The 13,354-nt window shown below is 36.9% G+C and overlaps 4 protein-coding genes across 4 annotated transcripts; 1 reads left to right on the top strand and 3 right to left on the bottom strand.

Moving 5' to 3' along the window:
* On the bottom strand, positions 298 to 1,827 carry LOC104787571 (polyadenylation and cleavage factor homolog 1-like). The gene has a single exon (XM_010513177.1). The coding sequence runs from the start codon at positions 1,693 to 1,695 to the stop codon at positions 436 to 438; it is 1,260 nt and encodes a 419-aa protein (XP_010511479.1). The 5' UTR covers positions 1,696 to 1,827; the 3' UTR covers positions 298 to 435.
* On the top strand, positions 2,025 to 5,800 carry LOC104787573 (protein AAR2 homolog). Its single transcript, XM_010513180.1, has 14 exons — positions 2,025 to 2,163; positions 2,292 to 2,374; positions 2,508 to 2,565; positions 2,843 to 2,902; positions 3,105 to 3,234; positions 3,340 to 3,566; positions 3,665 to 3,757; positions 3,886 to 3,957; positions 4,206 to 4,238; positions 4,463 to 4,594; positions 4,712 to 4,768; positions 4,868 to 4,963; positions 5,060 to 5,132; positions 5,547 to 5,800. The coding sequence occupies exons 1-13, from the start codon at positions 2,068 to 2,070 to the stop codon at positions 5,114 to 5,116; spliced, it is 1,194 nt and encodes a 397-aa protein (XP_010511482.1). The 5' UTR covers positions 2,025 to 2,067; the 3' UTR covers positions 5,117 to 5,132; positions 5,547 to 5,800.
* LOC104787572 (methionyl-tRNA formyltransferase-like) lies at positions 5,411 to 7,748 on the bottom strand. Its single transcript, XM_010513178.2, has 11 exons — positions 7,591 to 7,748; positions 7,439 to 7,501; positions 7,114 to 7,248; positions 6,933 to 7,035; positions 6,775 to 6,845; positions 6,557 to 6,661; positions 6,441 to 6,474; positions 6,245 to 6,345; positions 6,071 to 6,130; positions 5,794 to 5,997; positions 5,411 to 5,643 (listed from the first exon to the last, which is right to left on the bottom strand). The coding sequence occupies exons 1-11, from the start codon at positions 7,690 to 7,692 to the stop codon at positions 5,554 to 5,556; spliced, it is 1,068 nt and encodes a 355-aa protein (XP_010511480.1). The 5' UTR covers positions 7,693 to 7,748; the 3' UTR covers positions 5,411 to 5,553.
* LOC104787574 (arginine--tRNA ligase, cytoplasmic) lies at positions 8,807 to 12,829 on the bottom strand. Its single transcript, XM_010513181.2, has 18 exons — positions 12,742 to 12,829; positions 12,321 to 12,376; positions 12,092 to 12,222; positions 11,930 to 12,005; positions 11,732 to 11,833; positions 11,428 to 11,643; positions 11,258 to 11,338; positions 11,068 to 11,151; positions 10,828 to 10,932; positions 10,551 to 10,729; positions 10,355 to 10,439; positions 10,069 to 10,255; positions 9,908 to 9,977; positions 9,729 to 9,798; positions 9,544 to 9,633; positions 9,386 to 9,454; positions 9,194 to 9,292; positions 8,807 to 9,089 (listed from the first exon to the last, which is right to left on the bottom strand). The coding sequence occupies exons 2-18, from the start codon at positions 12,336 to 12,338 to the stop codon at positions 8,979 to 8,981; spliced, it is 1,773 nt and encodes a 590-aa protein (XP_010511483.1). The 5' UTR covers positions 12,339 to 12,376; positions 12,742 to 12,829; the 3' UTR covers positions 8,807 to 8,978.

The following is a 13,354-nucleotide window of genomic DNA, read 5'->3' on the forward strand; positions in this document are numbered from 1 at the left end:
CAAAAGTCAATTTTGATTAAAAGGAGATGATACAAGAAACAAATAACAAATCCGAAACTAAACTTAATAATCTCTTTCTTAGAGAGTATTTCCTCTACCAAAGTTGTTCATGGTTCCTCGTTTAAGTTGAAAAAGGATTTTAAAAAGATGTATAAAATTAACTCTCTGTTATATAAGTGTACAACATACATGAAATCCTCATCTTTCTCTGTTTTGACTCTTTGAGTAACGATTACAACACAGATATAAAGATTTAATGTATAACCAAATGACCCGTAGAAATAAAGAGTAATGATATAGTAAAAAGAAGAAGAAATTTTTATTGATTTGAATTTGTATTACAAATTGATTCTTGTATGTACACATTACTTAAAAGAAACGAATGACTAAAACAGATATTTAAAACACTACTGCAAATCTCACTAAGTCAACAGACTATTGCACCGCAACCGATGGAACTGAAATCGGCAACTCTCGCGAATCCTTTCGGGTTTCAGGCATACACTTTGCATGAACTATGCGACCCTTCTTGTTTAAGTAGACTGCGTCTTTGTACATCCAATCATCATCTTCATGGCTAAAGAACTCTTCAAACGGCTCTTCACACAACGCACAATTCTTCTGGTTTTCATCCGCAGGCACTACGAGTTGTTTCTGCTCTTCCTCCTTCTTCTGCGTTTCTCCTCCAAAAGATGGTTTCGCCGCTTGTTCCATGCCACCTCCAGTTGCTGCACTGAGCCACAAGGAAGCACTCGCTAACCAACCCCGCGACTTCTTCGTTTGTTGACCCTGTCTCCCAACGGGTTTAGCCGTCCTGTTCTTCCTCACATGCCAATCCATATGCTTACTATGCTCTTCTTGGCACTTGAATCTAACCCCGCACGATGAACATTGCCTCGGCATATCAGAATACAAAGACTTAATCACAGATTCGTGTCGCACATTGAGTGATGATGGGTTATCAAAGCTTAACCCAAGAGGCAATTCACCGGGTTTACTTGCTTCTGAAGTTGGCTTCTCTTTCTCATTGTTAAGAACGCTAAGCAACGCAATCAATTCTTTGCTAAAAACAATTGGTTGAGGCATAGATTGTGACACAACTGAAGCCATGTTAGAATAATTCGTAAAAACAGGTGCTTGAACACTCGTGTTTGGCACAAAATTCGTACTTGGAACAGGATAATTTGGAGTTAGGGTTCTTGAGACAGGTTGATGATTCGGAACCCATTCGGGCAACGAATCTAAAGCGACATCATCGTTAAGCTTACGATACGGTAATGGAACCGGAACAATTTGGGGGTTAGGGTTATTACCAAAACCAACAAAGGGTTTCTGATAATTGTTGGTGTTAGAAACATTGTTACGCAATGGAAAACTTGAATTAGAAGCAATCACATCAACACCGTAATTGTTATATGATTGAGAAGAAACCCTAGACATGTTATTATTACTACTACCATGAGGATGATGATACAGAGGAATCTTCTCAGATCGGAATTGTGGTTGTGGTTGTGGTTGCGGTTGCGATCTGAAACGTTTCTGAGGCGGCGCGTAACGGTTCCGCTCCTCTTGATAATCTCTGATTCCGCCTCCGTAACCGCGATTATCGTTGAATCCTCTCTTCAGCGTCGCTCCAGCGTTTGCGTTTCGGAATTGTGCGTTTCTGTGATTAGGGAAGGATCCGGTTGTTGCCATCTTCGTGATTTCAACAAAGTTTACAGAGATCGATCGAAGAATGAAAGAAAGAAAAAAAAACCCTAAATTTGGATTTGGTGTTTGCGTTGAGAGAGATGAGAGAATTTTTTAGAAATCGAAAACGATTGGAAAAGTAATGCGAAGAGGCAAAGAATAACTGATAGAAGTCTTATAAATAAACGTTCTATGTCGGTTGAAAAAGTAAAAACGCGTGAATAACGCGTTACCACGTGTTTTCTATTCTAACTGGGAAAGGCCCAATTAATTAATGGGCCTATTACTGGGCCTTTCTGGAATCTACTCGTTTGTTATTCAGCTCTTTTCTCTTTAGGCTTCTCTGCTGCAAAAGTAGCGAAGGAGGAAGAAGAAGTGATGGATTCAGAGAAAGCACTAGAGCTTGTGAAGCATGGAGCTACGCTTCTATTACTCGACGTTCCTCAGCATACTCTTGTTGGAATCGACACTCAGGTTTGTTTCTTCTTCTTCCTAAGTTTATAATCGAATTTAAAATTTGAAGTTTTTTTTTCTCAGTTTCTTAGTTTTAGTTGGATTTGAGTTTGCATATCTTATCAATGTTGTGAATACACTCGTTACAGATATTCTCGGTTGGACCAGCTTTCAAAGGGATTAAGATGATACCTCCTGGGATTCACTTTGTATTCTATAGTTCATCAACCAGGTTCAAGTCTTTAAATGGTTTTTGTGCTTTTGTATCTAAGACCATGTTAAATCTTTTTTGTTTGAATAGAAGAGTTCTATCTCTAGTAATTTGTGTTGGCGGATAGTTTTAGACTTTGATTTTGTATTTTCAGGGATGGTAAAGAGTTTTCACCCACCATTGGCTTCTTTGTTGATGTTGCTCCTTCTCAGGTTTGAATTTACCTAACCTCATTTGTTATCTTTTGGTCTCAAGATTCATGTTTTACCTGAGATGGAGATTGCAAGATGCTATTTTTTTTTTTTCCTTTTTGCCTATTTTACTCTGACTTGAAGAGCATTCACGTTCTTTATGGGGTTAAGGTTTTTTTTGGTTCATGGGGTTTAGGGTTTTTCACTTGTGATTGTGGTTATCTGTGAGTAGCAGCACTATGGAACTGTATAAATGGATCATGGATATATTTTCACCATCTGTTGTTGACTATACAAGGTTATTGTGCGTAAATGGAATCAGCAAGACGAGTGGTTAGCCAAAGTATCTGAAGAAGAGGTAAGTTCTTTTGATAACATAGTGCTGTAATGTTGCTTATATGTTGGTCAGCGATTTGCATTGTTGTGCGAAATTTTGTAGTATCCAGGAATATAATCAAATCTTTTCTGTGAAACTTGAACAGAAACAAACCATGTTGTAGTAGCACTAGTAGTAGTAGGTTTGATAATGAGTGCTGGGTTATTTATTTCCATTCTTCCAGGAAGAGAGATATTCTCAAGCAGTCAGGTCTTTGGAGTTTGACAAGCATCTTGGCCCATACAATTTAAGTAGATATGGGGAATGGAAGCACTTGTCTAATTACATTACGAAGGATGTTATTGAAAAATTTGGTATGTGAACCTTATTTTTTTGGTGGAATCCTTAACTACAATGTTAATATTTTCGCTCACTTTGAGTAGTGAACAGTGTAAAACTATATGTGTGCAATTTTGCAGAGCCAGTTGGAGGAGAAATAACAGTCATCTATGAATCTGCTATCCTAAAAGGTGGACCTAAAACGGAAATGGAAAAAGCACTTGATGCACAGATGAAGAAAAGCAAGTTTAAGGCATCATCTAATGAGGAACCAAAAGAGAATAGCATTTACTACACTTCTATTCCTCGGATTCTAAAGCACAAGGGAATGTCTGGGCAGGAGCTGACCTCTATGAATCATGACAAGGTACTTCCCTTAACATATTCTTCCTTTTCCAGTAGATATTTAAATCTCAAAATCCTGTGAAACCTAATTTATGTCACTTTCTCTTTATCTTTGTAAAGACTCAGCTGCTAGAAAGCGTATTGTCAAAGGAGTACAAAGACTCGGAAGACTTACTTCTTGGAGAGCTACAATTTTCATTTGTCGCATTTTTGGTATGTACTGCCTACGGTAACATATACTTAAAAGAAGCTCATTAACACATCGTGCATATATAAAATATATGTATATTGTAAAATAGGTATGTTACATTCTCTGATCAATTATTACTGTTAATGTGCAGATGGGGCAGTCTCTTGAATCCTTCATGCAGTGGAAATCCATAGTCAGTCTTTTACTGGGCTGCATCCATGCGGTATGTGATTTGAAGCTCCATATTGTTCTTATAATTTCCGTACCAATATTGCTTGTTCCCTTTAATATGGTGGACATGATGTGACATGAAAGTACATGCACCTTAATGATTTGATATGTTTTGTTTGTGACTTTTCTCTTAACCCATAACGCTCCCATGTGAAGACATATCTGTTTCTTTCTGTTCTCATCCGTTTCTCTGTTCTCTTTGATTTTTGACATTTACATTTTCTTTGTGACCTTTGGCAGCCCTTTCATACAAGGAGTCAACTGTTTACAAAGGTGAGTTTCGTAAGTACTCATAGTATATTTGAGGTTTCTTCTAGATGATATATAAATCGATACTATCTCAGTATCTTGCCATTCTCTATCCTTATGCCCTCCTCAATAGTATATGCACTAAGCAGGCTTTACCAGTTCATATTCTACCGTTTTAATTTGTCTTTTACCTCAGCTATGTACTTTGAAAACTCATTTTTTCCCTCTCCCGGATGCTTATATTACAGTTCATCAAAGTCATCTACCATCAACTAAAATATGGACTACAGAAAGAGAGTAGTGGTCCTGAGATGGGGGTACATGCGCTTCTTGATGATTCTTGGCTAGCTTCCGATAGCTTTCTGCATTTGCTTAGCAAGGTAAACCTCTGACTAGCGACATATTTCTCTGAGTGAGCATACGTTCAGCATATTAAATAATTCGTCTTTGGGAGGATATAGAAAAATTTAGACGAACTTCCATTGCTTTGTTAACAGGACTTTTTCGCACTAGTGGAAGAGGCATCTGTAGTCGATGGAGATTTATTGTCGTGGGTATGTTCAACTTCTACATATACAGATCAGATCAGTATTTCACAACCCTTATTGTCAAATCATATCTATAAATTCGTTTTCACACCTGTCTTTTTGCAGACAAGGAAGTTCAAAGAGTTGCTTGAAAACAGATTAGGATGGGAGTTTCAGAAGAATAGCGCTATTGATGGGACATACTTTGACGAAGATGATGAGGTACATGCATCCGCCTTCAGCTTTGTCTTAAGCATCCTATTGCTTTCCGTTCTTTCTTTTTGGCTCATGGACTCTCATTAATTTGACATAATGCAGTATGCTCCTGTGGTTGAGATGTTGGATGAAAGTCATGAAGAATATATGGTCACTTAGACATTGGTCGATGCAGGTATGTTTCTGATTTTATCCAACATTTGTGGGAGTTTTACGTGCATGATGTTTGCCAATAATGCCAATGCTGATATAGTGCAATCGAAAAAATTGAGGCTATTCTCATTGCCAGTAGCATGGGACAGTGAATTATAGTTAGTACAATATGCACAGGTCATTGTACACGGTTAATAGGCATACGTTTTGGACTCTATGGTTGGAGGATAAGAACTATTGTGAGCAGTTATCTTGATTAAAATACATGGATATAGGCTCCTTGTATCAGATTGATCAAAATCTCGGAAGGAAATGAGAAAAATCATATTGTACCAAAGAATGTGGAAACCATAAATCACTATTTTGTTTGGACAACCTGTTACAAATTGGTTTTGCTTAATTCTAACTTCCTGACCAAAGCTTATCTCTGTTTCAGCCTGTCTTCATAGCTTCTTCAGCTTTTGACCTCTCAAGCCATTCCAAAAAGCAGCCGCGTTGATAGCTTTTTTACCAGGAAGCTGGACTTCTAGTACCTGAATCAGCAACACCAAAATGTTAGCTTTTTAAATGCTAGATTAGTCTCTGATTACCACATCATAACATCTGCCTTTTGTATCAACAGTGAGTAGGTCTGTAACTGAGTTGATTTAGAGAACATGCAATGATATGTCTATAGCGTTTACCTCTAAAGCAGTACCTCCTCCACAAGGAAACACCAATGAACCTTTCTTGAAATTTACATAATCTTGTTCACCATCCCGGTTTTCTGAAGCTTGACATACACGAGTTGTAATTATTTTAAGCTCTAGCTCATTTTCCTGACCGCTTTTGTCATCGAGGACTACAACTTTAGCTCGTGTTCCTGGCCATCCTGCGAATGCACGAACCTAAAAAGAAGTTTTACTCTTTATAAATATAGATATGATTATAGACTAATGAACTGAATGAAGAGTTATCTACCTTGTTATGTAGAACAAAAGCTTCCTGGTCAAAAGAGAGCCAAGCCTCATCTTGAGCTAACTGAGAATCAATTGAATCATTTCAGGACCAAATTTGGAATCAGATTATGTTATCTCATTCAGGAAGCTATATAGCAGCATTGCCTTATTATGAATGATAACAGACAACAGATACCTTTGGAGCTAAGGTAGCTTTAGAATCATCTTGGGGAACTGCTTTTGATGTTGCAGACCCATCAAATATCGAGGGAAGTTCACGGATAAGAAGCTTAGAACCTGCAAGGTTCTTTTCACTTAGACCCTAATTAGAGAATCTAATTATCTCAAATGACTTTTACCAAAAAGCGTAAGTACAAGAATTAATATATCACCTTCAGAAAATAGAAACGAGAGCAGATCTGGTGCCTGCAAATGATTCAAACAGAGGTCATTAAGATTCAGAAAATATAATCAGATGATGAGCTACATCAAGGGACAGAGTGAAAACCTTTATTATATCATCCACTTGGATACTCTCAGAGGCAATTACTGGCCCTGCATCTAACTTCCGCACCGTAAATGCTAATGATACTCCTGTTTCCGTGACACCATCCTAGTGCAGCCACCAAGTGTTTACAGTGCACACTTGAGTCAAGAGTCTTCCCATGTTGTAATCAATAACAGGAAGAGTGGAATGAGTTTAAGATTGAAAACAAAAAATTGAACCTGCAATGCTCTTTGAACTGGAGCTGCACCACGGTACAGCGGCAGCAAACTTGGGTGTATGTTCACTGTCCCTAAAACGTTAAAACATGGGCTTCAAAACAACATTCTTTCCCATCAAACCATCTAGAATGTTCCATTAAGTAGCAACTTTTACCAACCATGTACTGGAATCTTAAGGAACTTGGTAGGCAATATATTCCCATAAGCAGCTGTAACACAAAGCTCAGGTTGCAAATCTCTTAAAGTCGATAAGAATGCTTCCTGAACAGAACAAATACTAATGTCATCTTCACAAGAAAGAAGAAAGATCATATCTTTTTCAAAAGCAAGAGTCCTTACATCTCCTGCCTTTTCAGGGGAGAAAATGAGATCAGAAGGTAAGCCTTTATCGAGAGCGTATTGTGCTACCGGTGAAGGCAAAACTCTTCTACCTCTATCTCTCCTTGATGGAGGCTGTGTAACAATCCCTGCAACCTAGTACAAAAGCCGAATTAAGTAACCTGAAGATATCTTCACCACACTTCTCATTATCTTGTTTCAAAATCAAAAAGGGCTAACAAAATCAAACTCACAATGTCCATAAGAATCAAAATCAGAGAACAGTCAAAATCTGGCATATACAAAAGTTAATCCAATTTCACACCAAATAAGTATCAGATTATACCTTGAAGGAAGAGTTTGGTGCAGCAGATGCATCGAAGAGCGCTTCAAGGACAGTCACAGAAGCCTAAATTTATTAGCAGAAAGGAATAAGATTAGGCTAAAACCCTAAACCCATGAGAACAAGTTTAAATTTTTTTTTTTTTTTTTTTGTACCTGAGGAGAGCCTAAGAAGATGAGAGGCTTCTTCTTCGGAGATGGAGCTATAGAAGAGATAGTTGAAGAAGCGTTGTAGCAGATGAAACGACGCAGTATCATTGTTTTGATGCTTTCAGTGGTTTCCTTTGGATTTTTGATACAGAGAAGAGACGAGAAAGGGGATGATGATAATGGTATGTGATTGTTTTGGATTTTAACCGTTCGAAACCAAATTGAACCGGAAATCAAAACTTAAACCATATCGAAGTGAATTTTAAATTCGGCTATTTTTACTACTTGTATGGTTTGTGAGAAGAGAAGTAGAAATGAGAACAATACTTGGGTTCACCCTTAGGGGTGAACCTCTCCATTCACCCCCTAATAAAATAAGGCAATAAAATCTGTATACATTATTATAAAATTAAAAAACTTAAACCGCACTTTAATAAATCCAAACCGATATATATAAAATCTAAACCCTAACTATCTCATTTGTGAACCCAAACCGTATATAATTTCGTTCTACTTATAAAATCTAAACCCTAACCATCTTATTTGTGAACCCAAACCGACATATAATTTCGTTCTAATTGTGAAATCTAAACCCTAACATCTCATTTGTGAACCCAAACCGACATATTATTTTGTTCTACTTGTAAAATCTAAACCCTAACTATCTCATTTGTGAACCCAAACCGACATATAATTTCGTTCTAATTGTAAAATCTAAACTTTAACCACCTTATTTGTAAACCCAAACCGACATACAATTTCGTTTTAATTATAAAATCTAAACCCTAACCACTTCATTTGTAAACCCAAACCGACATAATTTTATTCTAAGTTTAAAAATCTAAACCAAGCCAATATTTAATTTTCCTTAATTAAAAGTATACAGAATTTGTTTCCTTAATTTGGTTTGCTTTTTAATTTAATTTTAATTTATTTTTGAAATAAAATATTAGATGGAAGATTCTGATTGGCTGAGAGAAGAGGGGGTGAATGGAGAGGTTCACCCCTAGGGGTGAACCTAAGTATTTTTCTAGAAATGATAATCCTTATTAATAATAATATTATGAAACTTGAAAATCCTACTACTAATTTTAACAAATTATAACAATCATTAATTTTAAATTAATCATTAATTGATAATTAAAATGTAAATTCCATATTAAAAACCTTTACTCGCGTTTTGTATTTGTGATTAGAGATAACCAAAGTTAGAAATTGTTAATATCATTGATTTCACCAATTTTTCAATAAATCAGAAAGGTATCATTAAGAATTCAAGACTTGGTTATACTACTCGCTAGCTGTGCTGTGCATAAATAAATAATTTTTTGTCAAAGCAGAAAAGACCCTTTTTGCCTTTTGGCTAGTTTCACTGTAATGTGAATGTCATGACATCAGAGCTTGTAAAGAGGGGTGATGCCTAGAAGGTGGAAGCATTTCCTCATGACTATGGCCGTTGCTTCACAAAGTAGGAGACGGCTTGTCTCCTCTGCTGAACCATTCACCTGTAAAATAATAGTTCAAGAGAAAAGATGAAAACACAATGTATACAGTCTACATTAGGCTTAAATAGAAAGAAAAAAAAAAGTAGAACTTTGGGAATGCTCACCTGACAACTGGAGTAGAATTTTGTGAACTCTTCGGATAAGTAGTAAAGATACTTGCACAGCACGTTCGGTAACAATGTGGTACACGCTTCCTCAACCGTCTGCAAATCGTTCACACAACAGTTCAATCTTGTTACCAAGAAAAACAAGTCTTAATATGAAAGTTATACAATCTAAATGAGCATGTGTTTTACCTCAGCAAATTGAAGCAGGTGAAGCCCCAGTGCCCTCTCGGCTGCATGATCCAATGATATCTTTCCAGTCTGCAATTGAACAAGTGTTGAAACATAAGAAGAATTGTGCATTACACAGACTTTGTAGGTGGGTTTTTGAGTTCATGCTGCTAAAATACCTTTTTGAGCTCATCTATGTCTTTGCCAGACTTCTTGATGATTGAGCAGATCCGAGCATGGGCGTAAAGAAGGTAAACGGCTGTATCACCCTGCTCATAAAATATGATACAAAATATTTAATCAAGCATGTGTAAATGACTCCATAATGCAAATATGTAGACTAGCTCCAAAAAATTTACAGCACCTTGTCATTAAGCATTTGATCAAAGCTGAAAGTATAACCTGTCGTTCTGTTGGTCTTCAGGTCAGCATACCTTTAAAGAGAATTAAACAAAAGGATAAGTCACTTATCACATTTGTGCAGCCTTGGTTACAACAGTCATCGAGAACCAGAAGATACTAAATATAGAGATAAATACTTACTTCAGTGCACCGTAACCAACTGCCTCGGCTATTTGGTCCAGCTCCTCGGGTGTCCATTCTTTGTCCTTACCTAAACAGAGAAACAACATATAAGGGATGAATAAGACCAAATAATAACTGAACAAATTCAGTAATTTGAATGTTAAGAGAAAGTTAGATACCGCGCTCAGTAAGGGCTTTTTTACTGCGAGTCTTGGCCTCATCTAGCAAATCAGCTAGACGGACTACCGCTGTTGACCGAGTTCTAAATCGCTTGTTATCGTCTCCAAGGACAAGACCAAAACCAACATGGTTAACTCTAGGGTAAGATTTATCATCGTCCGGAAGCCACCCTGCTCTTCTGGCAGCCTGATTCAAAGTTAGAAGACAACCAAAGTTACGACTGGAGTTTCAATCAAGATCACATTTTACAAGACCTGAAAACAGTAAAATATTCATCAAACCCACTTTGAAGAACATATTAAAGTGCTGCTGCTGGCCAACATCGGTCACATATATAATCCATTCAGCTTTCTCTTTATTAAGCCGATACCTGTGCCAGAAAGATTTTAGCAGCAGCAGACAACGATATGGAAGTTCAAAACAAGCCAAACAGAAACAGAAAGTCATAATATATGAGATGCATTTTCCAAAGATAACCCACCAAAGAGCAGCCAGATCTGTTGAGGCATAGTTAAAACCACCGTCACTCTTTACAACAATGAGTGGGATTTCAAAGCCTTCGATGAATATCACACGAGCACCTTCATTTTCTTCAACTAACCCCTTGCTGCTCAATTCGTCAATTATGTCAGGGATAAAACGGTTGTAATAGCTTTCTCCCTGTCATTAATAAATGTATTTTTCATTATTATCCATTCATGTATCTCTATCATATTCTGGCGCAAATAATTTAGTATACGTCCCAACTAGTCTTTTACCTTTTCTTCAAGCTCGACTCGAAGGCTTTGGTAAACCTTGGCAAACTCGTTTCGGCTGATATCACAAATCTTTTCCCACGCCTTGCGGTAAACAGGATCTCCACTCTATACCGAAGAAACAAAGAAAACAAAATAGACAAAATAGACAAGTGAGTTATATATTGCAACTAAAGGTAGCTGCATATTAAGACACTGTAAAACAGAAGAATGCACCAGTAGGAATTGAAAATTGTTATCTACCTGTAGACGGACCACAGCCTTCTGTGCTTTTTCCTTAAACTCTGGCTCCAAATCAAATTTAAGTTTTGATTCTTTGTAAAACATCTATCAGAGGACATCTTAATGTTAAAACTAAATTGCTTTGGTTGTTCTTCACATAAAACAATTTAAGTCAATATTGGTACATCAGAAAAACTGTAAATCAGCTGACCTGAAGATCTCCAATTGCTGTCTCAGTCACACTATCTGTATCAGGAAATTTCTCAAAGAGGTATTCAATAAGCATGCCAAACTGCAAAATAAAAGCAGCTTTTATTTCTTTAAAAGCTTTTTGGAATACTCAATGTCAAGAAAGCATTTGTAGGTCAGAAACGTAGATACCTGTGTTCCCCAGTCACCAACATGGTTTCTGCGAAGAACTTCAACCTTTGAGTACTCGAGCATACGAGCTAGCGTGTCACCAATGATAGTTGATCTTAGATGACCAACATGCATTTCTTTCGCAATGTTGGGAGATGAAAAATCAACTACAGCTCTCTTAACCGAAAGAGTTGGCGCCCATGTGTCAATCCCATTGATAAGCATGTTTTCAATACACTGCGGAAAAGATTAGAAAAACCAATTTATGACAAACATAAAATTTATTTATACGAGGACTAGAAAATGACTAATACAACAGGAGCACCTTAGCCATCCACTTGGCTGATAGTACAACATTAACAAATCCAGGTCCAGCTATAGAGCATGATTCCACAATCTCAGAAGTAGGGAGACTCTTAATAAGGGCCTAAGTGAAAATGAAAACAGAATAAGAGTTGGTTAAGAATCTGCGGATAGATCAAACAAAAAAACCACAAAATTGTAAAAGACCAAACCAACCAACCTGTCCGATAGCTGGAGGACTCTTGAACTGTGTACCCTTTCCTTTAATTATAGACCATAGTCCCATTGCATTGTTACTACAAACAACAATGTGATGAAAGAAATCTCAGAAATAGAAAATAACTGAATTGGTACTTCAAAGATTCATAGAGTTAAGTGGAACCATTGGTAATCTCCAAATTTGCCAGGCTCCACCAAAGGCTCAACACCAGGTTCATCAGGGACCGTTAATTTAAGAGACACACTAAAGAGCTTTGCGAGTTGGCGTCTTGGATTTCCCGTAAACGCTTCATTCTGTTACAGTAATATACAAACAAGTCATGAAACAGGTAAAGAAGAATAGTATTAAAATTTTAAACAATGTCTTGGATTTTTAGAAAACTGTGACTTACAGCTACCATGGTTGCCATTGACAGTGTCTTTTGGGTTGCGAAACGAAATGAGACGTCTAGCAAAACCAATACAAAAGCATTAACTTATCATTACTAAACTTTGGAAGAGTCTCAAAAGTGTTCCAATCACTATTAGAAATCTCAAAGACAAGTTCTTCTTTGTGAAATTCCAACATTTGGGTAACGATACAATCAACTTAGTCTGTAACCTAGTCAGAGTCTGAAGAGATTCTAATCTCTTTTTCTTTACAGTTATCTAAGAACAGAAAATTTAACAATTGATTCATAATTCTAGCAAAAATCTAAGAACAGAGTTGAGGAGACTAAAAAAAAAAAAGTAGATGAAAAATTGAAGCACAAGAAAGTTGAATTCTCTCCAGCGTGTGGTTTCCTTAAGATTTCTAAGCTAACCGGAACGTACCTGAACAACTCTGCAGGAGAATGCTGCGGGGGAAGAGGAAGCAAAAACGGAGCTGACGAGAAATTGTTTAGGGCTTCAGGACTCTTTTTAACACTGTTATAAAGTTACGTATAGTCAATTCTCTCAATAAACTTAAAATTTAAAACGGGCTTTAACATGAAGCCCATTATTCATTTGTGGATTAGTTTTATTATTATTTTTTTTTTTACTCAAAAGAAAATATATTGATTTAAACTGAGTCAGAGATGTTGTAAAAGTCAAAAAAGACTTTATGACATATTCAACATAATAATCAACATTTTGACAACCAAATTTTGCTAAGGAATCTGCAGCTGAATTACATGATCTTCTTACAAATGTACAATCACAGAGAAGAAATTTTGATCTCCAAAACTGAATGTCTCTTAACAAGTTTGATAAAGCAGCATTCTCCTGTTGTCCATTGACCAGCTTGGTAAATGTCACACAGTCTCCTTCAAAGATCATCGTAGTATATCCTCGAATCCAAGCATGTTTAAGGGCGAGTAGAAGAGCTTTTGCTTCCGCTTCTAAAGGTGAAACTGAAGGTAACAGTTTTGATGCTCCCCAAGCGAGAGGATCGCCTTGATGATTT

This window comes from Camelina sativa, chromosome 5, assembly GCF_000633955.1.
Source record: "Camelina sativa cultivar DH55 chromosome 5, Cs, whole genome shotgun sequence".
Lineage (NCBI taxonomy): Eukaryota > Viridiplantae > Streptophyta > Magnoliopsida > Brassicales > Brassicaceae > Camelina > Camelina sativa.